Source organism: Ictalurus punctatus, chromosome 8, assembly GCF_001660625.3.
Source record: "Ictalurus punctatus breed USDA103 chromosome 8, Coco_2.0, whole genome shotgun sequence".
NCBI lineage: Eukaryota > Metazoa > Chordata > Actinopteri > Siluriformes > Ictaluridae > Ictalurus > Ictalurus punctatus.
This window is the reverse complement of record NC_030423.2, coordinates 8,416,611-8,441,402: the sequence shown is the minus strand read 5'-3', so window position 1 is coordinate 8,441,402 and position 24,792 is coordinate 8,416,611. Positions and strand designations below refer to the sequence as shown.

General features: G+C 38.0%; 2 protein-coding genes and 1 pseudogene across 3 annotated transcripts in view; all 3 read left to right on the top strand.

Moving 5' to 3' along the window:
- Positions 1 to 7,782, top strand: part of aup1 (AUP1 lipid droplet regulating VLDL assembly factor) — a 15,323-nt gene extending 7,541 nt beyond the window's left edge. The window contains exons 6-12 of the mRNA XM_017475009.3: positions 3,005 to 3,078; positions 3,858 to 3,924; positions 5,566 to 5,671; positions 5,831 to 5,974; positions 6,115 to 6,266; positions 6,831 to 6,919; positions 7,303 to 7,782. Of these exons, the coding sequence (XP_017330498.1) occupies positions 3,005 to 3,078; positions 3,858 to 3,924; positions 5,566 to 5,671; positions 5,831 to 5,974; positions 6,115 to 6,266; positions 6,831 to 6,919; positions 7,303 to 7,348 (678 nt within the window). The 3' untranslated portion in view covers positions 7,349 to 7,782. The remainder of the gene's footprint in view (positions 1 to 3,004; positions 3,079 to 3,857; positions 3,925 to 5,565; positions 5,672 to 5,830; positions 5,975 to 6,114; positions 6,267 to 6,830; positions 6,920 to 7,302) is intronic.
- The window catches only part of tubb4b (tubulin, beta 4B class IVb), a 139,595-nt gene extending 115,804 nt beyond the window's left edge, over positions 1 to 23,791 (top strand). The window contains exons 2-5 of one of the 2 annotated variants that reach the window (XM_053682307.1): positions 21,075 to 21,173; positions 22,075 to 22,183; positions 22,298 to 22,408; positions 22,543 to 23,791. In XM_053682307.1, coding sequence (XP_053538282.1) covers positions 21,117 to 21,173; positions 22,075 to 22,183; positions 22,298 to 22,408; positions 22,543 to 23,603 — 1,338 coding nt within the window. In that variant the 5' untranslated portion in view covers positions 21,075 to 21,116 and the 3' untranslated portion in view covers positions 23,604 to 23,791. Of the gene's footprint in view, positions 1 to 21,019; positions 21,174 to 22,074; positions 22,184 to 22,297; positions 22,409 to 22,542 lie in introns of those variants that run through there. The other variant, XM_017474583.3, reaches the window with a different exon arrangement.
- LOC128633497 (BTB/POZ domain-containing protein KCTD8-like) lies at positions 11,482 to 18,155 on the top strand (annotated as a pseudogene).
- Positions 23,792 to 24,792: the final 1,001 nt, after the last annotated feature.

Below are 24,792 nucleotides of genomic sequence, written 5' to 3'. Positions count from 1 at the left end.
GTTTATATATCAGGCATTAAATTCCATGCACATACAGAAGCAGCAGTTATGTAGGCGGCATTGTTCACACACTCACCTGCCTATCTTATGTACATCTAGAGGTACGTCACATCTGCTAAAAAAAAGTCACATACGCTATAGTTTGACTGTCAGTGCAAAAACATCCCAGTCCGTCCAGGTCGAATTGTAAAATGTTTAGTGGTTCCATGCATAGTGACATTAAACAGACTGATGAGCTATGAACTAAAATACCACATACACTCGTCATTTAAATTTGGCTTGATAAAATGTGACTCCCGGTAACATTTTAAGATGCAAAATCCATTTTAATATTTAGAGATACAGTGAGGGGAAAAAAGTATTTGATCCCCTGCTGATTTTGTACGTTTGCCCACTGACAAAGAAATGATCATTCTATAATTTTAATGGTAGATTTATTTGAACAATGAGAGACAGAATAACAACAACAACAAAAAAAAGAAAAACGCATGTCAAATGTTATAAATTGATTTGCATTTTAATGAGGGAAATATGTATTTGACTCATCTGCAAAACATGACTTAGTACTTGGTGGAAAAACCCTTGTTGGCAATCACAGAGGTCAGATGTTTCTTGTAGTTGGCCACCAGGTTTGCACACATCTCAGGAGGGATTTTGTCCCACTCCTCTTTGCAGATCTTCTCCAAGTCATTAAGGTTTCGAGGCTGACGTTTGGCAACTCGAACCTTCAGCACCCTCCACAGATTTTCTATGGGATTAAGGTCTGGAGACTGGCTAGGCCACTCCAGGACCTTAATGTGCTTCTTCTTGAGCCACTCCTTTCTTGCCTTGCCCGTGGGTTTTGGGTCATTGTCAAGCTGAAATACCCATCCACGACCCATTTTCAATGCCCTGGCTGAGGGAAGGAGGTTTTCACCCAAAATTTGACGGTACATGGCCCCATCTATCGTCCCTTTGATGCAGTGAAGTTGTCCTGTCCCCTTAGCAGAAAAAAACCCCCAAAGCATAATGTTTCCACCTCCATGTTTACCGGTGGGGATGGTGTTCTTGGGGTCATAGGCAGCATTCCTCCTCCTCCAAACACAGCGAGTTGAGTTGATGCCAAAGAGCTCCATTTTGGTCTCATCTGACCACAACACTTTCACCCAGATGTCCTCTGAATCATTCAGATGTTCATTGGCAAACTTCAGACGGACATGTATATGTGCTTTCTTGAGCAGCGGACCTTGCGCGCGCTGCAGGATTTCAGTCCTTCACGGCGTAGTGTGTTACCAATTGTTTTCTTGGTGACTATGGTCCCAGCTGCCTTGAGATCATTGACAAGATCCTCCCGTGTAGTTCTGGGCTGATTCCTCACTGTTCTCATGATCATTGCAACTCCACGAGGTGAGATCTTGCATGGAGCCCCAGGCCGAGGGTGATTGACAGTTCTTTTGTGTTTCTTCCATTTGCGAATAATCGCACCAACTGTTGTCACCTTCTCACCAAGCTGCTTGGCAATGGTCTTGTAGCCCATTCCAGACTTGTGTAGGTCTACAATCTTGTCCCTGACATCCTTGGAGAGCTCTTTGGTCTTGGCCATGGTGGAGAGTTTGGAATCTGATTGATTGATTGCTTCTGTGGACAGGTGTCTTTTATACAGGTAACGAGCTGAGATTAGGAGCACTCCCTTTAAGAGTGTGCTCCTAATCTCAGCTCGTTACCTGTATAAAAGACATATGGGAGCCAGAAATCTTTCTGATTGAGAGGGGGTCAAATACTTATTTCCGTCATTAAAATGCAAATCAATTTATTACATTTTTGACATGTGTTTTTCTGGATTTTCTTGTTGTTATTCTGTCTCTCACTGTTCAAATAAATCTTCCATTAAGATTTTTTTGGATTGATCATTTCTTTGTCAGTGGGCAAACGTACAAAATCAGCAGGGGATCAAATACTTTTTCCCTCACTGTATATTTCTCATTTTAATTAATAGAACAGAGGAGATTGTGAGTTTCTCTCACGATCCCATTTGTAACTAAATCAACCACCCATTTGGGGACTCCTGCTTTAGAGAAATATTAGACAGTATTTACACTTGGTCTGCATGCCCCTTGAATATCAGGATTGTATCTGCAGGAAGATTATCCACAAAAAGAAAACATGAAAGACGCATCTGAAACAAATTTAATTCAGATTGCTCAATCCACTACAGGAGGTGGTCTGAGACACATTTACATGAATGCCTTTGTTTCTCTGTGGTACATTTGATAACGAAAACCATTTCCATAACTGACACATTCTTCACTAATGCCAAAGTTGGCACCTTTTAAAAAAAATTTGCAAGTTTAAAACAGTATGAAAGAAATCACAATTTTGCAGCTACCATCTTATTCATAAAAAAAGCTAAAAATGGAGAATACACTGGACATTATAATGAGCTAATTTGCATGTTAATGCTCAGTAAAGCAATTAGACTTTGGAAAGTTTGTCCCTTTCATACTACCAGAATGTAACTCACTTTACAGTCTGGTAGGATATTGTGCTACAGGTTAAAATCTTGTGTTCTTTGTGCACCGCCACAAACAGAAAGAATTAGTGTATGGGATCAGAAACAAATCCCCACAGCACTCACACAGAGGGCTGTTTGTCCAAGTGATTGCATCATTATAAGGATATTTATAGTAGCTGATAATATTTATAGTAGGTGATAGGGGGTGAAGGTCACTGGATCAGTTGGTGTACAAATGCCAACCCTGTTGTGTTTTTTCCAAAACTAAGAAATGCTTCATGATTGTTTTTAATACAGCATGCTGTGTAGCTATGACTGTGTCTGTTTAAAGGTCATGCTTAAAGCAGAGACAGCTGGCAGGTGGAGTCCTAGGGGGCAGTATCCCTAAAGCAAGTTGAATTTAAGCTCCTTGATCATTTACACAGCACCAATAGACAGGAATGGATGAGACCTCTAGCTGTCCTCTATTAAGAAAACCACCATTGTTGGCCATTTTTGTATTTCTTCTCTTAGAATGTACCAGAATCTTCGTGGCTGACTGAATTGCTGTGGACATTTTTTGTCCCGTTCACAGTGTATCAAGTAAGGTACTAAATATTACTATCTTCCTACTACTGTTGTTTTAACATGTCTTGTTTCCACTACCATACCCTGCCTGTAGATTATAATTAGAGATCAAGCAACATTGATTTTTTTCTACCGAATATTTGCATGTTTATGGGCCCGATAACCGATATGCAGGACCAATATTTATTCATTGTTTTACTTCTGTTTTTGACACAGTGATAACACCCCCACTGAACTGAACAAACCGTTTTATTTATAACAATTTTGTCAGTTTCACTCTCTCCTTGCATACAAAACAAAACAGCTCTTATTTATACACCAATGAATAGAGGAGTCTGAAGAGTGCAAAAAATAAGAAATAAGTGCACTGTTACTAAAGTGTCTTGCGCGCAATTATCAAAACGCCCACAAGATGGAGCCATTTATCAGTAGAGGCGATATTACAAAACCTATATTCATTTATGGAAAAATGCTTAAATATCCGGGGAAATATCAGTAAAACCGATTATCGCTTGATCTCTAATTATAATTCACTGAAAAGTGATTTATGTATTATTCATATTTAATGCAATCTTTATTGCATTTTAATGACAATCTTTATTTAAAAAGTAATAATAAATCAATAAAATAATCCCTTAATAAGTAATTAAGAGTAAGGAAATTAATTAAATTAATGCAATACTTTTAAGTCATTAATTGTATGGAGTCATTCTTAAAGATCATTTGTTATCTGGAAAGATTTTTTTAATGCACTCCTTTCTCTGTCTTTTTATGTATATATTAAAAAATAAATTATCAGGTGGCTTCCTGCAGTGCAAAGACAAGATGAAGAATCACATCAAGAACTTGCTAACAGAGTCCAAGAGGTACTTGCTTAACCTTGTTTTTAAATATTTAAAAAGTAATAAATACATGCATATACAAGCAGAGTCACTTGCAGGGTTGCAGTAAACGTTTTCACAGAAAAATACTATATTCCATGAAACAACTTTATTAAAATACGTAGACATCAACAAAATAAGGGCGAAAATAACAGTAAGCAAAATCCTAGTTTGAAATGAATTTCATCCAATGATTATTTATTCATTCATTTTATTGTTCTTCATTCTATAATAACGTGCCATAAAGTGAATGTGGCTTCTTTGGGATCTGTTTCTGCTAGCGGCGCAACAATAAACACAACATTTGGCCATATTGTGTCTGAAATGAAAATTATTCGATAGTAGATTCTTGTTTATTGTGTTGTATAAAAGCAACAGCTACCGAGCAAGAGTGCAGTTTGCCTGAGTGCAGGGTTCGAAAAAGTACTAGAAAAACCTTGAAAATAGGCATTTTTTATCTAGTGGTGCTAAAGTGCTTGAATTATAAAAAGTCTAGAAATACTAAATAACTTTAAAATGTTTATTTTTGATAGAACACGAATGATAAAACACCCCGCTGCAGCACTTCCCCCTCCTCCCACTATTCACCCACTCATTTTGACAGAGATAGCTCCGGTCCACTTTTCAGACCACTTTAGTGACCTTTTTTTTCTTTCTGTAGGATAGTGGCCAGTACTGCCTCTCAAGTGCAGGCACACCACTCTCTGAGGCTACTCTGTTTAGTGAGTGGCATAGATGAGCAGCACATAAATTTCCTCCTAACTTTCTCTCTGAGTGATCATTTTACATGTAAACATAGCCGAAATCACAGCACACCTATTGTCTTTAACTTATGTGTATGGTGATTTTGTCAGACATCATCACGGTTATCAAATCAAGATTTTAGCAGCACAGCAGCTTGGAAATGGCTTGGAAGTGACTGGTGGTTGACATGTAGTCTTAATGAGCCGCGTTTCAGTCACTATTTCATACTCATCCCACTATCTGACAACATCTTTATTGGGAATTCGGCTGCATTAAAATACAGTATGTGATCACAGGCAGTAGGAAAGAAGCAAACAGATGTAAAAGGATGATACTAGGCAGAATGCAAATATGACGATGACATAATGAATATGCTGATTAGTGCACAACATCTAACTTTCAATTGAAAGTTGTTGGTCACTCACCTGGATAATATTGACATTATGGTGAGGACAAAGAAATGCCTGGGAAATTCAAATTTAGTCCAGCATGACTGGAAAGGCGCCATATATAAATTGGTTGTGTTTGTTTTTATTATTATTATTTCAATTGTGTTATTGTAAATATAAATATGATTTAAAAAGAAGAAATAAAGAAATGTTAGTTATAAAGTATCTCTTGTATATATCCTTGAAACAAAAAAATAGTGCCTGAAAAGTCCTTCAAAGTCCTCCAATTTCATTAGAAGCATCTGTACGAACCCTGTAAACATTGGCACTACTGTGATTCACCGCAGACACAAGCTCTGCAGGGTGAGTTCTGGAAGTAATCACAGCAGTGCTAATATTCAGTATAACTGCACAATACATCAAATGAAAACTTGGACAAATGAAACCTCCTGTCTAGGTTTGATTGTGTTTTATCTATTGTTCTTGTCTTCAGCTTCTTGCCACCGAGATCGGTGTTGTTTCAACACAGATCACCAAAGCAGACAAAGCTGAACACATCAAAAGAAAAAGGCACACAGTTTCCAGCACCACACACCGGGGTAAGTACAGGTTCAGTTGGGAGAAACTGAGTACTGAAACTGTACTGTAATTTATGAGCTAAGATATTGTATACTGAGTAAAGATGATACGCTGTGATACGGTGTACACACTCAGTGGCGAAAACATTTTATTATAAAACATACTATTTTCCCACATAGATTTGGGGGCCAGACCTCGTACTGTGGTACAGGGTTTTCTGGGCTCGAGCGCTGGAGCAGAGGATCCTAGAGTGGTGCGGATGGCACATCAGGTGAAGGAAGTGCTACCAGATGTCCCCCTGAGTGTTATCACTAGAGATCTGTGTAAGACACCTTTAGTATTCCTCACAACAGCAGTCAAATAGCTGCACTAATCCCAACAAAAAGCTATAATCCACTCTATGGATCTCTAATTTACGGTTTATACTGTTGCACTTACATGATGGTTCTTAATGTCCATTTAGTGCAAACAAACTGTGTAGATACAACTATTACCAATCTGCTGGAGAGCACTGAGCAGTATCATACAGAGCCTGCAAAAGCTGCACCATCAGGCCCATCACGACCTTTAACCTCTGCCACTCCTACTGTTCCTGCTTCATCACCAACTCTAAAGGTGCGAATGATTGACTGATCTCACACTGCCACATCACTGTATGTCAATATACTAACAAGGATGAGGAGGGGGACTAAATTTTTCCATTGAACGTAATTGTTCCAGAATGAAAGCTTTCAATCACACTGTAAAGTCAAAGGATGCTCTGAAAATTATCCTTTAAAAAAAACGAAATACAACAAGTAACATATGTAAAGAAGATTATTAACCTTTTTTTTTTTTTTTTTTTTTTTTATAACTGGTTTCCAGCTAAAGCTAAAACTTAAAAATGTTGTTTCTGTTCAGAGCAAACCAAAATGAAAAATAAATACTTCCCGTATACTAATCCCTCTGTACTAATTTTATCAGGACTTCTTTATAATCAGCACTCTAGACAAATTAACATTACTTTTCTTCAGACATAGTCCAGTCTGTTTAATAAATAAGAAAAGTCTTTTGTGTGTTTTCCATGTGCAATAGGAGAGCTTACTGCCTGCCGAACCTGCTTGTCATGTTGTGCAAGTTCGTCCATGTTTGGTAGACCATTTTATTCATTTATTCTGAAAACATTTTTGTCTTTTACAGCCAACTGCCAAATCTTTTGGGAAATCACCAGCAGACAGACACATGTCTTTACAAGACAGAAAAACAGCCTTGTATGATTATGCAAGAAGGTAAAATATGAAAACCTTATAAGAAAAACACAGTTATATTTAATTAGGTTGATATTGGTAAAGTTATTGAATATATGTTATTGAATGTTATTGAATGTACAAACTGATTATACAGTATGTATTGTATGAAAACTACACTAGTATAGATTAGGTTTCGTGTAAGCAGTTCACGTTTGAAAGCTTTTTTTTTCCTGAGATTCATAACACAGGCAAGCAGCAGCACATACTCAGCAATGCAGACTGGCAGGTTACCAGTGAGCATTCCTAGTTATCATAAAGCAAAGAAGAAATTTATTTCTAAGATGAAGTCTAAGTATGAAGTCATTGGTCATTTAACCATCGTGTTACTGAGGTGTCTTTCTTTTCTCTCCCTCCTTTCATAGACGTTACATAGAGAAACATGGCCTGGATCTAGAAGAAAACTCATGAGTGTGAACAAATTTCTCAAGTTAATTGAGGGACCGTTAATTGGAGTTCACACAATGTTCCTAAAACAAGGAGAAGAAAGAATTACACTGACTTTACCTGCAGCATTTGTATTCAGCAAACGTACGGAAAGAAGGGATGGAAATAAGAGGTTTGGAATCAGTTGACATCAGTGGATTTTTATTAATCCTCTTGCATGGCAATCATGCATGTCTTTTTAATTATTTCTCTGCGACAGAAAAAAGATTATTTTGGTAAACAGTTTGTACTACACCCCAGTACCAGTGAAACATCTCATATTATTTTTATAAAGTTAAAATTTAATAAGCAGGAGTTTTGGCATTGTGTGGTACCGAACAAAACCCAGTTTGAGGTTATGGTGTAAGGATATTTGTTGATTCAATATCAGACATTAAAGATCATTTATACATGAAAAATCTTGTTTTCTTTTGTCTCAGAAGAGTCCATGTTAAACTGACATTATGTTTTGAATAGTGTGAAGACAAACTAAATTTCCATTTTATTTAAAATATCTGTGTACATTTAACTCATTTGCTTTAAAAGTCTGTCATTTGTGTTATGTATGCCATATCTTTCATCTCACTTGATAAACTTGTGGTGTTTGTAACAAAAACAGTGAAACACTCAGGACCTGCTTATTATATATGACTTAGTTTGCCAGGCAGATCAGTGACTAATATTTACCACCAGTTTATGAAGGTCTTACATTGACCACTAATTGAAAAAAAAATAACAAAGATTTCATGTAGCTAATTTACAAATCTTAATACTGTAGTTTTTCTAGTTTTGTTTTATAAGATACGTGCTAACTAGACAGACGCTGAGTAATTGCTAAGAAGCAAGTAGTATTATAAGTAGTCTATATCTAATGTTCTTGTAGTTTTTGTAGGTAGGGACCCCTTTAACTTTAGAAATAATTTCAATGGACCAGCTCCAGTTATTTTGTGAATATTATTCAAATTTGTACAATAGCAATGTGTGCACACCCCTTAACTAATACTTTGTTGAAGTAGCTTTGGATTTTATTACACCACTCTGTCTTTTTGTGTAATGGCACATAATGACTTGGCAATATTTTACCTCTCTTTCTTGCAAAAACATTCTAGATAAGTCAGATTATAATGGCATCTCCTGTGCATAGCCCACTTCAGACCACCACACAGTGTGCAACAATTATTTTCACCCCTATGAATTCATATGAGGAAAATATATTTGAAGTATTCCCATTGATATTTTACATTTTTTCTAATACATCTGGGTGACTAGGAACAGGAAATTGTTCAACCATGACTTCTTCTTTCACAGGGGTATAAATATGATGTAACACACAGGCCAAATTCCCTTAGTCATTAATAATAATGGGTTAAACCGAGGAATATAGCTGTGATGTGTGGCAAAAGGTTGTTGAGCTTCACAAAATAGGAAGTGGCTTTAAGAAAATAGCACAAGCATTGAAAATGCCCATTTCCACCATCAGGGCAATAATTAAGAAGTTCCAGTCAACTGGAAATTTTATGAATCAACCTGGAATTGGACGTGTGTCTATATTGTCTCAACGCACTGTGAAGAGAATGGTTCGAATGGCCAAAAAAATCTCTAAGGATCCTAGTTGCGTCTTGGGGTCAAAAAGTCTCAGAGAGAGACAGATAGAGAGCTAGATGGAGAGCAGACAAGTTGCGTCAGCTGCAGCAACTCAAGATAGAAAGCAAAGGAGTGAGAACCAGAGAGGAAGACAGGAACAGGGAGAGGCACAGGGAGAGGGGAAGCCACAATGACATTATTCACAGTTCAGGGGGAGGAGCAACCAAATGGCTCTGCCTTTTAAAGGACTAGAGGTACATCAGTGCAATAATAAATCCTCAGAAAAAGCACTAATGTAAATCAGGAAATTCCTGATTAATATAGGAAATTTCTGTACATTAAGGTCTGTTTGTAGGAGTCAGGTAAAATTACAGCCTGCGCCACAAAACTGGTGTGTTGTCAGGTTCCTATTCATGATCCGACACAGGATTGATAAAAACAGGCATGCAATTTGATATTCTCTGGAGAAATTTAGACAAATTAGCTGTGCTTCTCACATTGTTTCTGTCAATCCATTACAACACACATATATACACACACACACACATGCACACCTAATATACCACAGCTCCATCTAATCGACATTGATAATTACAAGTGTATTAGACTGAACCAGGTTTGGACCTGAGTCTAAGGTGAAATAACACTTATGTTATACAAACAATTAAATCATTGTCCGAGCTTCCATGTCAGTAAAAACTGCCAAGATCTTTTACAATTAACTTGTAAGAGAAGTAAGCAACAATCATAACATGAACCAGTCCCCTACCTGAGCCTTATAACCAGGTAACACAGTAAACATTGTGTCTCACTAATGACTCCCAGAGAGATCAGTACACTCATATTCTCTCACAATTTCTCATCAATTCATGCTGGTTTCCTCAGTTCCACAACTTTCTAACTCCTTAAACTTCCAGAAGCAATCGGTGGGTTGAGACTAACACCTATCAAACTTCATGTACTGTATGAATTATAATACATATCTGATTTTCCACAATACTACAGATCGATCTAATGCGGATAACAGTAGCTGAATCTCTGCAAGCTTCTGTTGTTATGGGAAATGTCGGAAGCTTGATTGTTGATTGATTGTACAGGTATGTGTGTGATCAGAATGATGGTGAGCTTGAACATGACAGAGTTAGTGGACATTGTGTTTGCGGTGGCCATGTTTGGAGGCCAAGTTGTGTTCTGTGAGTGTGGCACCGATTCCACTGATATGACAATCAGAGCAGTCATAAACTTTCCCATCAGTTTCACCATCATTACTGAATTATTCTTAGTTGTTACTAAATAATATGCTTTATGTTCAACTGTCATAGAGTTAAAAGGGTTGAAAACAACTTACATGTTTCAGTGTACTTATTTAGCGGCAACCACTGCCACATAGGAGAATCAGTGTATCACAGATAATCCATAACAGAGACTTAAACAACCCCATATGGAGTGAAATTCAGCTACGAACTCTGTAAGAGCTTTCTTGTAATAGGTTTATTACTACTCATCAGCTACTTGGCCAAACTGATAACGTCAGTGTCATTTATCAGTCACATTAGGAATTCTACCCTGTCTGATAACAAGCAGCTTGGCTTTTACAGTGCTAATCACTACCTCATTTCCTCTGGCTGTGTTCATTCACAGAGTGGTAATTATACCAAGTCAATTGCAATACTCAGTACACTGTTGGCATGGTTATTAGCAGTAACACAAGTGGTCAGTAACTGCTTTGGAATTGAGAATATGTTGACTGATCAGGTATAATGATTCCCGTAGGGCTCCTGCTGGAACATAACCAGCATGTTGACTCAATCTATAGACAAAGACAGCTAGCATGAAATTTGACCTGAAGCTTCATGTGTATACATGCACACCAGGTGTCTTGGCATGAGTTATTAACTTATGGCCTGACATCTCCTTAATAGCCAGTTTGTCTTTGGCATCAGAAAGGTATTGTTGTTATTATTGTTGTAAAATTAAAAGGTTTTGAATGTATCTCTATATATTTTCTGTCTTGTTCTCCTTCTGATACTGTAGTGATTTTAACTAAGCACTCTTCTCCCTGCACTGTTCATTATTTCCCCACTCTTACATACTTAATTCAACTGATGTGCTAATTTTCTAAACTTTTAATCAGGTGGAGGGAGGTGGAGGAGGTGTAAGTTCGTTCTAATAAGTCAGAGGTTTATATGCAAAATATGGCGTAATCCTGCCAGCAAGAGGAGAGAGAAAAGCAACCCAGTTCTGGCTCACTGTGCGATCATATGACTGAATGAGATCACCGCTTCTATGCCAGATGATTATCCTCCTTTCACACATCCAATCTCATTCAATCAACGTTCTCCCACTCCACTGTGCATGCCACACTCTCACCGCTGTTTACATTTGAAGTTAAAGCATGGGGCTGACCCTCTCACAGGTCTCAAGCTCTAAGGAAGTATGCATTAGTGCTTTTATTAGTCTGGGACCAAATCATTGACATTAACCTGCCTGCTGTAAGCAGTGCTCATGAGGCAAATTTCCTGCTTAGTTGGGTAATGGAGTATGGCCAGTGCATTGCCCTCAGCAGGGAGATGAGAATGAAGAAAGCTGAGATGGGAGATCCTCTGTTCAGGAGGCATGATGGCCTGGAAAGGGGCAAGTCCTGTGTCGTTATATCATTCCCACACTGGGAGCAATGAGGGGGAGAAAGAAAGACATGAGCATGGCTGGGTTTAGCATTCTGGACAGACTCAAATGGGAAAACATTCAACAAGGTCATAATGGAGGATAACTTTTAGCAGGGGACCACCTTTCCTCTGACTCCTTTTATTGCTGATACAAATCAATCCAGCACACACTGTCTCTGCATGTTATGTAGGAGCTGGAAATAAAAATTTGGGTAAAACTTTAAAATTTGTAAGCATCTTTTCAAATATTGACGTTACATGCAAGAACCAGATCACAATTAAGTATAGCTTCCCTCTACCACTAATACCATCAGTCCTTGAACAGCTCAGAAAGGCCCAAATGTTCAAGTTGTACTTGCACAATGTGCACAACCTCATGCGCATCAAGAAAGACAAAGAATGAAAAACAATATTTAGCAACACCTTCGGTCACTCTGAGTAGTGCATAATGCCATATGGGCTCACCTGTGTGCCTGCTGTCGTCCAGTGTCTTCTTAACGATGACATCCTGGTCTACTCACCATACACGGAAACTCATGGAAACCATGTCAAGCAAGTGTCTCCACAAGAAACATCTTTATATCAAAGGTAAGAAATGTGGATTCCACGTCCCTCGAAGGTCATTTCTTGTTTACATCATCAGTGCAGAAGGAGTATTCATGTGCAAGGGACACTTAGTTCATGTCAAAAGGTTTCTGTCCTTGTTTCTCTTTCTGACTTTAGACCATGGTGAGTGCTTGGGATGTAGTGCTGATACGGGGCTGTATGTGGCTCCCCTCCTGTTTCTAGAGACTGTCTCTCGTCAACCTGGAAAACTAAAGCTTACCCACGCCAACACAACGAGGGCCGAGTGGAGATCTTCTATAACAATAAGTGAGGCACAATCTGTGATGATGACTTCACTCTGACTAATGCCCATGTGTTCTGTCACCATCTAAGATTTGTAAATGCTATCAGTTGATCAAATAGTGCAAAGGATGGATTGGGCACAGGTTGGTGTAACAGATGTTTCCCTTTATGATTTTGAAATGAGGACACAGTAAGAGTATTGCATAATTTTATTTTTAAGTGTAAAGAAATATGCCTAGTGTGGTAAAAAATAAAATAGAGAATGACAAAAATAGAGATTTACATTTACATTTATTCACTTAGCGAACGCTTTTATCCAAAGCGACTTACAAATGAGAAAAATACAAGCAAAATTATAAGTTTTATAATCAGTATAATCATTTTTTGTAATCTTGGATAAATTGGTTGATAGCACATTATTGTTGAATTCTTGAATCTGTTCTGCCCTGTCCCTGTTTCCACTTGGCTTGCAGTATTAGTATTTTCATTAGTTGTGTTCCGCATCATGGTCTCTGCAGGTAAGATTTGGCTGGATAATTTAATATGCAGAGCCTCCAAAAGCAGATACTGAAGTTTGTTGATGGGCATAGACCTGAATGAAAATCTGAGACATTGGGATACATAGTACGTTCAAACACAGTTCTTTATTTTTTATTTATTTATTTATTTATTTTTTTATTTAATGGTTTGATAATTTGATTGAAAAACTCTCTCTCTCCCTCTCTTTTATTTGTTTCATGCTTCTTTTCCATGTTTCCTCAGCTGACTTTATAGGATGGGATTCTTGATGTACAAGAAGTATAGGGTAGCACAGGGAGAATGGTATTTGCTAGTGCAAGCTGTGATGTACAAGAAGTGATAGTTTCCTGTTTTGCTTTGTCCTGGACTTCCTACATGACCGGCACTCGTTGCTGCCCGAGCACTTCACTTCCCTGAGCATGATTGCCTGCAGCATGAGGCCAAGCACTTCCAGCTGAATGAGCTGTTGTGAGGCTTCTGGGGCCACCACGTTTTGCCCAGCTTGCTCAATGATGAGCACTGCAACAGTGACATTGAGGAGTGCTCTCAGAACAGTAAGCTGCCTAAACGCACCACAAACCTGGAAAAGAGGTCAGGGTTCATCACCCTTGGCTACCGTATACCACAGTGAGGGATAAACAAGTAGATGCCAAGTTCAGTGTTTGGCAAGGATCATGGAGTGTGGACACATCCCCCTGACCAAAAAGGTATTCAGTGAGTGTCTAAACAAGACCCATAAGCTAGACCGGCGACCCAAGAAGTACACTTCTTCCTGAGTACACCTCTACCTGAAGTTCACCTACCTAGACTGTTGGATCTGTATTGGATAAGAAATAAAACACAAGGCAGACAAAGCATAAGAAATAATTCATTTTATTGAGGATAAACTGGACTGGTGGGAGAATAATCAGTGGAAGAGGGGAGCTGACGGTATGGTGTGTGGCCAAGGGAAAAATCAGGGCTGCCTTTGACAGAGTGACTGAGGCCAGCTTTCACATGGTGGCTTGCCAATTCCACAGGGACATCTGCCTTTGTTAACCACTATACAGAGACAATAACATTTTTTGTAGTAAGTAACAGAGAAATCCTTCTGTCTAACATCAGTGTCTCTCTCTTCCTCTCTTATTCAGTCACTTTTTCAACCCTTTTCACAAATATCTTTTTGCTCCTTTTATAGAGAGAAATCATTCTGTCTAACCTCTCTCCACTGTGCCTATCTTGCTTTATTTTTTTTCTCAGATATTTCTCACATAATTTGGCCTTGTATCTACATTAATTCATTCAAGCCTGTGGCATCAAGGGCTTAAATTAACAAACACATTTGTATATACTGTAGTGAATATACAGTCACCTCTGAAACTATTGGAACGGCAAGGCCAGTTCATTTGTTTTTGCTGTACTCCAAGGACATTTGGGTTTGAGATCAAAAGATGGATATGAGATGAGAGTTTAGGATTTCAGCTTTTATTTCCTTTATTTACATCTATGTGTTAAACAACATAAAATATAGAACCTTTTGTATCAGACCACTCAATTTGTAGGTGAGCAAAAGTATAGGAACAGATACAGTATCTCACAAAAGTGAGTACACCCCTCATATTTTTGTAAATATTTGATGATATCTTTTCATGTGACAACACTGAAGAAATGACACTTTGCTACAATGTAAAGTAGTGAGTGTACAGCTTGTGTAACAGTGTAAATTTGCTGTCCCCTCAAAATAACTCAACACACAGCCATTAATGTCTAAACCGCTGGCAACAAAAGTGAGTACACCCCTAAGTGAAAATGTCCAAATTGGGTCCTTAGTCTACCATCTATGTCTGTGCAGCACACTATTTACTATATTGGTATGCTGTTCTGGACAAAGGTGGTGTATTGTTTTCTCCACAGTACCTCTCATATTTCTTCATGTTTATATTGACCTACATCCTCACAATTTTTTAATAAAAAAGGAAAAATTCATTCATTCATTCACTCATTCATTCATTCATTCATTTATTCATTCATACATACATACATACATACATACATACATACAACCAATGCAGAAAAAAAAAGTTGGGATAGTATGGAAAATGCTTTAAAAAACAAAAAAAAACAAAGAGGAGTGATTTGTAAATACACTTTGACTAGCATAGTTTTTTGAAGATAAACCAATACAGAAAAAAAAAGTTGGGATAGTATGGAAAATGCTTTAAAAAAGGCCTAGTCCTTCAAGAGCAAGGATGGATCGAGGCTCGCCAAATCTGATGAGTCAGTGAATAATCCAACACTGTGAGAATAACATTCCCCAAAGACAAATTGGTAGATTTTTTGGGCATTTCACCTTCTACAGCGCACAATATAATTTAAAAGATTATTTAAAAGATTATCTCAAGGAATACAGTCAAATCTCAGTGCATGAAGGGCAAGGCCGAAAACCACTTCTGAATGCGTGTGATCTCTGATCCCTCAAACATCACTGTCTTAAAAACCGTCATGAGTCTGTAATAGATATCTTGACATGGGCTCGGGAATACTTTGGTAAACCTTTGTGAGTCAACACCATTCGCCGCTGCATCCACATATGCAAGTTAATGCTTTACTACGCAAAGCAGAAGCCATACATCAACACTGTCCAGAAGCGCACCCCCTTCCCTGGGCTCACTCGCATCAGATGGACAGTAGCACAGTGGAATCATGTTTTGTGGTCCGACAAGTCAACATTTCAAATAGTTTCTGGACAAAACGGCCATTGTGTAATATTTTGAGATACTGGATTTTTGATTTCCATGAGCTGTAAGCCGTAATCATCCATATTAAAATAAAAAAAGGCTTGAAATATTTCACCTTATGTGTAATGACTGTAGAATATATGAAAGTTCAACTTTTTGAATTAAATTATGGGAAAAAATTTACTTTTCTATGATATTCTGATAATGATATTCTATACACTTTTTGGAGTGTGATGCAGTCATCAGATTTTAAATGATAAATGATCATTTAAAAAAATTAATTAAATGCACAAAGTAAAATATCAAATAATGTGTTAATAATGTGTTTTCAATATAGTACTGGGTGAACTGAATTTTTTTTAATGACTCATTTTGGTTTTTGCATTTTCCATACTGTCCCAACTTTTTCAGAATTGGGGTTGTACTTAGTTGAAGCACCTTTAGATTTTATCACAGCATTCAATCTTTTGGGTAAGAGTCAATCAGTTTGGTACAGCTTGATGTAGCAATATTTTGCCATTCTTCCTTGCAAAAGCACCCTAAATCTGTCAAATTGGCTGGGCATCTCCTGTGCAGCCCTCTTCAGGTCACCCCACAGATTTTTGATTGTACTGAGGTCTGGATTCTGGCTCAGCCATTCCAAAACCTTGACCTCGTTTTGGTGAAGCCATTTCTTTGTTGATCTGGAGGGTTGCTTTGGGTCATTGTCAAGATGAAAGGTGAAATTCCTGTTCATTGTAAGCATTTTAGAAGAAGCCTTAAGGTTTTGCACAATTGACTGGTATTTGGATCTATTCATTTTTCCCTTCACCCTGATTAAAGCCCCAGTTCCAGCTGAAGAAAAACGGTCTCAAAAGTATGATGCTGCCACCACCATGCTTCCCCATGGGGATGGTGTTCTTTTCGTGATGTGCTTTGTTTTTGTGCGACACAAAACAAATCTTCTGGTGATATAGCCAAAAAGTTCAACTTTGGTCTCATCAGAATATAACACATTATTCCACACAGTTTTGGGAGATTTGATGTATTTTTATTTATTTATTTCTGGTTAACAAAGGCTTCCATCTTGCCACCCCACCCCATAGCCCAGAGATATGAATAATTTGGGAGATTGTTGTCACGTGTAGGGAGCAACCAGTACTTGCCAGAAGTTGCTGCAATTCTTTTAATGTTGCTCTAGGCCTCTTGGCAGCCCCCCTGACCAGTTTTCTCCTGATATTCTCATTAATTTTAGAGTAAGGACCTATTCTTAGTAGTGTCACTGTCGTGCCATATTTTCTCCACTTGTTGATTATTGTATTTACAGTGTTCCAATGCCTTGGTCATTTTTTGTAAACCTCCTGATATTTTTCAACAACAAGATCCTGTACCTGCTTTGTAAGCTCTTTGCAGTCCATGGCTTTTCCACATGGATGTTACCAAAATCCTGTTGGAGCAGTGGTACTTTATTTGGGTGCAATCACTCACTTTAACTGATGGATAGGTGTATACTAATTAATTTGTAACATGAGTCTGAATGTGATTGGTTGATTCTGAGCATATCTACGTTCCCAATTATAAAAGGGTGTGCACATTTATGCAAGCTGGGTATTGGATGTTTTTTGTTTTCCTTCCGCAAAATATTTCTTACTGTTTGTCACTTTATATTTATATGTTCATTTTTTAAAAAATTACATCGCAAAAGTGTTTTACGTTTTAACAGGGGTTTGTAGACAGAAAGAATTTGTGTCAGAAACAAATCCCCAGAGCACTCAGTGACTTCCTCATTATAAATATATTTATAGTAGCTTGGAGACATGGTGATAATAAGTGACAGAGTGGAATGATGTGAGAGTTGGTGAAGGTCACTGGATCAGTTGGCATACACTTGCAAGCCCTGTTGTGTTTTTTCCACAACAGAATATGTTCCATGCTTGTTTTTATACACCATCATGTTATTTAGTTATGACTGTGTCTGTTTAAAGGTCAACACTAAAGCAGAGACAGCTGGCAGGTGGAGTCCTAGGGGGCAGTATCCCTTCTGCAAGTTGATTTTAAGATCCTTGATCAGTTACAAGCAACAACAAACAGACAGGAAAGAATAATAGACATTAACAAAATAAAGACAAAATAACAGTTAGCAAAATCCCTGTTTGAAATTAATTTCTTCTAAGGATTATTAGAACCATTTTACTGTTCTTCATTCTATAAATTTATCATATACAATTCTTCAACTCACTAAAATATCCCACAGATTATTATTTTTTAAATCTCCAAACATGTTTACCATGATTGTTTTGTTTTGTTTTCCAGTTATTCCAGATCTAATACATCAAATGAAAACTTGGACAAATTAAACCCCCTATCTAGGTTTGATCGTGTTTTATCTATTGTTCTTGTCTTCAGCTTCTGGCCATCGAGATCGGTGTTGTTTCAACACAGATTACCAAAGCAGACAAAGCTGAGCATATCAAATGAAAGACACACAGTTTCCCACACCACACACCGGGGTAAGTACAGGTTCAGTTGGGAGAAACTGGATAGAGTACTGAAACTGTACTGAAATTTATGAGCTAAGATATTGTATACTGAGTAAAGCTGTGTATACAGTGTACACACTCAGTGGCAAAAACTTTTTATTATAAAACATACTGTTTTCCCACATAGATTTGGGGGCCGGACCTTGTACTGTGGTACAGGGTTTTCTGGGCTCGGGCGCTGGGGCAGAGGATCCTAGAGTGGTGCGGATGGCACATCAGGTGAAGGAAGAGCTACCAGATGTCCCCCTGAGTGTTATCACTAGAGATCTGTGTAAGACACCTTTGGTATTCCTCAGAACAGCAGTCAAATAGCTGCACTAATCCCAACAAAAAGCTATAATCCACTCTATGATTCTCTAACTTACGGTTTATACTGTTTTTTTTTTTTAACTACATTTTTCATTGTGCATTTTAATAAGAATTCCATGTTTTCTCTTGCATGATGATCTCTTATGTCCATTTAGTGCAACAAACTGTTTAGATACAACTATTTCCTGCAGAAGCTGCAGGCCCATCAAGACCTTCAACCTCCACCACTCCTTCTGTTTCTGCTTCATCACCGACTCACACTTCACATGATCTCACACTGCCACATCACTCTATGTCACTCTATATACTAACAAGGATTAGAAATGTCACAGGGAATGAAAATGAAAACTGAAAATGGACTACATTTTTAATTGAGTGTAATTGAACATGCAGACAACATCACTCTAAATTGTTCCACAGTTAACGTGTTATTTTCAAAGTGTTTAATGAGTTAATAACTTTAGCTTTCAATACCAGTCTGATTTGAAGAAAGCATATCCCAAATATTTTTGCAATAAGGCTAAAATAATTTGTCACTTAATTCACACCTGACTACATAAAGACATGACATTAGACAGACACTATAGCAGGGTTTTCATAGATGGGATGATGGCAGGAAAATCTGTGTAGAAAACATTTTTTCTACAAGCCACAATCAAACTGCAAACAAAACGGATGCTCAAGTGAACAAAATAAGTACATGGACTATAATACGTGAAGAATATGTATAAATAAATAAATAAATAAATAAATAAATAAATAAATAAATAAATAGATAGATAGATAGATAGATAGATAGATAGATAGATAGATAGATAGATAGATAAATTTAACCATTCTTTTTTTGTTCTAACTGGTTTCAAACTCAAGAGGGGGCAAGAAATGCTGGAGCAAGAACCCAAAATATTGTTTCCTTTCAGAACAAACCATGAATGAAAAATAAACTTTCTAATCCCTGTATACTAATTTTATCAGGACTTCTTTATCATCAGCAATCTAGACACATATATTCACAGACATGCTTGGTGTTTATATCATATTGGAATATGCATTGACTGGTTCACATGTGTTAAGATTAATGTGTATAGTCCAGTCATTTTGTCTAATTAATAAGAAAAGTACTATTTGTATATTTTAACATTTCATTAGGTTGATCTTGTTTATTGAAAATATTTAGATGGTCATTTTTGTTGTAGGAACTCATTATACAATATGCATTTATATAAAAACTACACATCAGCATAGAAATCTTGTGAATGCAGTTCACGTTTGAAAGCATTTTCCTGAGATTCAGAACACAGGCAAGCAGCAGCACATACTCAGCAATGCAGACTGGCAGGTTACCAGTGAGCATTCCTAGTTATCATAAAGCAAAGAAGAAATATATTTCTAAGAGGAAGTCTAAGTATGAAAAGATGAGAAAGATGGGCTGGATCAAATCAAACAAATTGCTCAAGTTAATTGAGGGACAGTTAATTGGAGTTCACACAATGATCCTAAAACAAGGAAAAGAAAGAATTACACTTACTTTACCTGCAGCATTTGTATTCAGCAAACGTACGGAAAGAAGGGATGGAAATAAGAGGTTTGGAATCAGTTGACGTCAGTGGATTTTTATTAATCCTCTTGCATGGCAATCATGCATGTCTTTTTAATTATTTCTCTGCGAAAGAAAAAATATTATTTTGGTAAACAGTTTGTACTACACCCGCGTACCAGTGAAACATCTCATATTTTTTTATTTTATATTTTTTAATGAAGTTTACATTTAGAAAGCAGTAGCTTATCATTGGGTGGTACTGAACAAAACCCAGTTTGACGTTATGGTATAAGGATATTTGTAGATTCAATATCAGACATTAATGATCATTTATAGATGAAAAATCTTGTTTTATTTTGTCTCAGAAGTGTCCATGTTGAACATGTTAAACATTATGTTTTGACTAGTGTGGAGACATGGAGATATTTTAAGTATTTTTAAATCTTGAACATTGAAAATAGTTTAAATGTATTTAAAAAATGATATTTCTTGGAGCCAGAGTCTTCTATTCTTCAGTTTTTTGCTGCAGAATACAGTAGGTCCAAGCTGACATTATTTACAGGCTACTTTTTTTTTTACTTTGGATTAAACCTAATACAAGTGACCAGTCGAACATGACAGAAGAACTGTGCACCTGTAAATAAATTTAAACCCCCTGGCTATGTTTCAGGGACCCTCTAAAATTTATTTATTTATTTATTTATTATTATTATTATTTTTTTTTTACCGCTGAGGGGAACCGTTATAAACTCCAACCGACCTGTAAAATAAAGACAAAAAAAAATTGGTTGCAACAATATCTGCCAATCACAATTGAGTGTACGCTGCATCAGCCAATAGTCATGGATTTCTCGGTGGCCTCGCGACAAGCCTCCACCAATTAAATCGTCGGGGAGGCGGGCGCATGATATAACGTGACCAATGGGAACGCTTTGGCTATTTCAGCAGACCGAATAAATAGAAGTACTTCTCAAATTACAGTTTCATTGTCGTACTGTAGAGTCAGACGAGATTTCTTTCAGTTGCGTTATTTGTTTTACAGCGTGCAGAATGAGGGAAATTGTTCATTTGCAAGCAGGACAGTGCGGTAACCAAATTGGTGCCAAGGTAAGATGTGAAAGATTGTCTTTTCAACACACATTCACAGGTTTTCATTTCCTGTCTCCCAGAGTGTGTGAAGGCCTCAGGCTGTTTGAGCTTCTGTTGATTGTTTAATAGTTCCATTTGTTTCAACAGTTGTTTATTAGCTTATATAACAACTTATTTTCATATTTTTGTATCACAGGCTTAGTTATAACTTTATATATATATATATATATATATATATAATATATATATATATATATATATATATATATATATATATATATATAATCTCTTTTAACAAATGCAGCAACTATACTGTTAACCATCGGGCTTTGTAAACCACATTTGGTAAGTGTTGATGTGAAGCCCAAATGTCTGTGAGCCATTAATATTTGAGACCTTTTCCCCTATGAGCGAGTTTCTGTGAATGAACTAACGGCTAAACAATGCAGCTGCTGAAGGGTGTGGCCGGTGCGCGCGCGCCCTGCAGCTAACATGGCCGGTTGTATCTGGTTAAGATCATGGAAAGCTCTCTCAGCGGCCAAAAACTTCACTCGTTCTTTGTCCGAATAACAAAAGGTTAAACTTTATTGCCTATATATAGAAGAAATATATATATATATATATATATATATATATATATATATATATATATAATTATATTATATTTATTCTTTCTTTTTCCCCCAAGTCAGTGTAAAGGCTTTGACCGACCAGCCTGCGTCGGCGGTTTAAAATGGCTTTATATACTTGTGTCTCTCTCGCCCTCTGTTGGAGCAGCGGTTCAGATTGATGTTTCAAGTTGTGACTTGAGTGACGCTTGTTCTGTTTTCCTGTCAGCTTTATTTTGTGTTGAGGCTTTTGAAGTAAAACTAGTTATTTGTCATTGTTTACAAAACCACACATTTTTGTGTGCTCTCAGTTCTGGGAAGTCATCAGTGACGAGCATGGGATTGACCCTACAGGCAGTTACCATGGTGACAGTGATCTTCAACTTGATAGAATTAATGTATACTACAATGAAGCTACAGGTGAGGTATTTCAGGGTTATGTGCTTTAAAAAAAAAAAAAGTCTTTGAAATTTTTTTTTTTTTTCACACATAATGCATATTCTGTCATTTTTGTTCATTTCTTGATCCTTACAGGTGGCAAGTATGTCCCCCGTGCTGTTCTGGTAGATTTGGAGCCAGGTACCATGGACTCAGTGAGGTCTGGACCTTTTGGGCAAATTTTCAGGCCTGACAACTTTGTTTTCGGTAATTTTTACACAGCACTCTAACTGTATACAGATGCAAAGCAGTAAATCAGTCATCTGTCTTGTGCCTCACTTTGATTTGCCTGCTGTTTCCTGCTAGCTGTAACTCTGCATGTAATGAACACTTCTCCACAGGCCAGAGTGGTGCTGGTAATAACTGGGCCAAGGGCCACTACACAGAAGGTGCTGAGCTGGTGGACTCTGTCCTGGATGTGGTGCGAAAAGAGGCAGAGAGTTGCGACTGCCTCCAGGGCTTCCAGCTCACTCACTCGCTGGGTGGTGGTACTGGCTCGGGCATGGGCACCCTGCTCATCAGCAAAATCCGTGAGGAGTACCCTGACCGCATTATGAACACCTTCAGCGTTGTCCCCTCACCCAAAGTCTCGGATACGGTGGTGGAGCCTTATAATGCCACACTGTCTGTCCACCAGCTGGTAGAGAACACGGACGAGACATACTGCATAGACAACGAAGCCCTGTATGACATCTGTTTCCGCACCCTCAAGCTCACAACACCAACCTATGGTGACTTGAACCACTTGGTCTCTGCCACCATGAGTGGAGTCACAACATGTCTGAGGTTCCCTGGGCAGCTCAATGCTGACCTGCGCAAACTGGCTGTCAACATGGTGCCCTTCCCCCGTCTGCACTTCTTTATGCCAGGTTTTGCCCCACTGACTAGCAGGGGTAGCCAGCAATACCGTGCTCTCACTGTGCCTGAATTAACCCAGCAGATGTTCGATGCCAAGAACATGATGGCTGCTTGTGACCCACGCCACGGCCGCTACCTCACGGTGGCTGCCGTTTTCCGTGGCCGCATGTCCATGAAGGAGGTGGATGAGCAGATGCTCAATGTGCAGAACAAAAACAGCAGCTACTTTGTTGAATGGATCCCCAACAATGTGAAGACAGCTGTGTGTGACATCCCACCCCGTGGCCTGAAGATGGCCGCCACCTTCATTGGGAACAGCACCGCTATCCAGGAGCTGTTCAAGCGCATCTCTGAGCAGTTCACGGCCATGTTCAGACGCAAGGCTTTCCTGCACTGGTACACAGGTGAGGGTATGGATGAAATGGAGTTCACAGAGGCTGAGAGCAACATGAACGACCTGGTTTCAGAGTACCAGCAGTACCAGGATGCAACTGCTGAAGATGAAGGAGAGTTTGAGGAGGAGGGAGAAGAGGAGCTGGCTTAAATATATTGTCAGTAACTTTCCATGTTCTGTTCATGTTCTCTTTTTTCTGTTTACATGTTTGTTTTTCCATGTTTTTCTGTTCCTTTCTTCCCTGGTTGAGTTGTGTTCAAGTTGTTTCTCAGATTCTTTGTTCCTCAATTTTGTTCCTTCCAACTTTGTTTAATATTAGTAAAACATGCAATTTATAATCATGGTCTCAGGGTATTTCTTGTAGTGAATCTTAATACAATTCTTATTTTCCTGTTAACACCAATATGGTTCTGTTATAAGGGTAGGCTTGTTGAATTGGCCTTTGCTAACTATTTTAAGAAGTGAAGGTCTTTCTCACTTATAATTTTGGTGTACCACCAAATACAGTATTCAGACAGGTATCTTAGTGTGACCAACTGCAGTAATGTCACTGCACAATTTTGAAAAGACTAACTACTGTTACCTATAGCACTGTTTAGCTACTTGGGTTGCACCAAAGTGGTTTTATGGGCTAAATTCTGCCTTTCTGTTTAGGGGAAACTAACTAGGGTCCATTGTGTGCTTAAGTTTGAGATTTCTTCCAGATGCATATTAAAAACTGGACAACTACCAAGAACAAGCCAGAAACAGCAGGTTTTAAGAAAACTGCCTCTAGTTGTGCAGTCATGGGTTACTGTGCCCGAAGTGAATTATGGGTTTGAGTTGAGAATTGTCTGGCTTGGTGTAATATGCCTTGAATTGCACAAGATTACTTACGTGGACTCACTTTTCTTTCAGCGTTTTGGACTTGGGTTTAAGTACTACGGAAGCCTTAAGCGACCATGGATGAGTCCTGTGGTGTGTTTTTCCCTCATGATCACGATTTAATTTTCCTGTGCACTGGACATCAATCATCCTGATTGGGATGGGGTTTTGAATGGGTTTTTTTGTTAAATGCCTGAAATAAGGTCTGGAGTTAACACAAGCTCAATATATGTTCCCGTTTACCCCACTCAAGATTTTTTAAAAAGCTTTTACGTGTCTTGAAAAAGATGGTCGCTAACAAGTGGCTAAATGGGACTACAGAGGTTGTCGGGGGCATTAAACGTCATCACACCGAACAGGAAAATGTTCTATTATACCCTCGTTGTTTTTATACTCGCACTCTTGCAACTCAACTTGTAGATTTATCAATTTATAGTATCTTCCAATTGCATTGTTTTTATTTTTTTTGTAAATG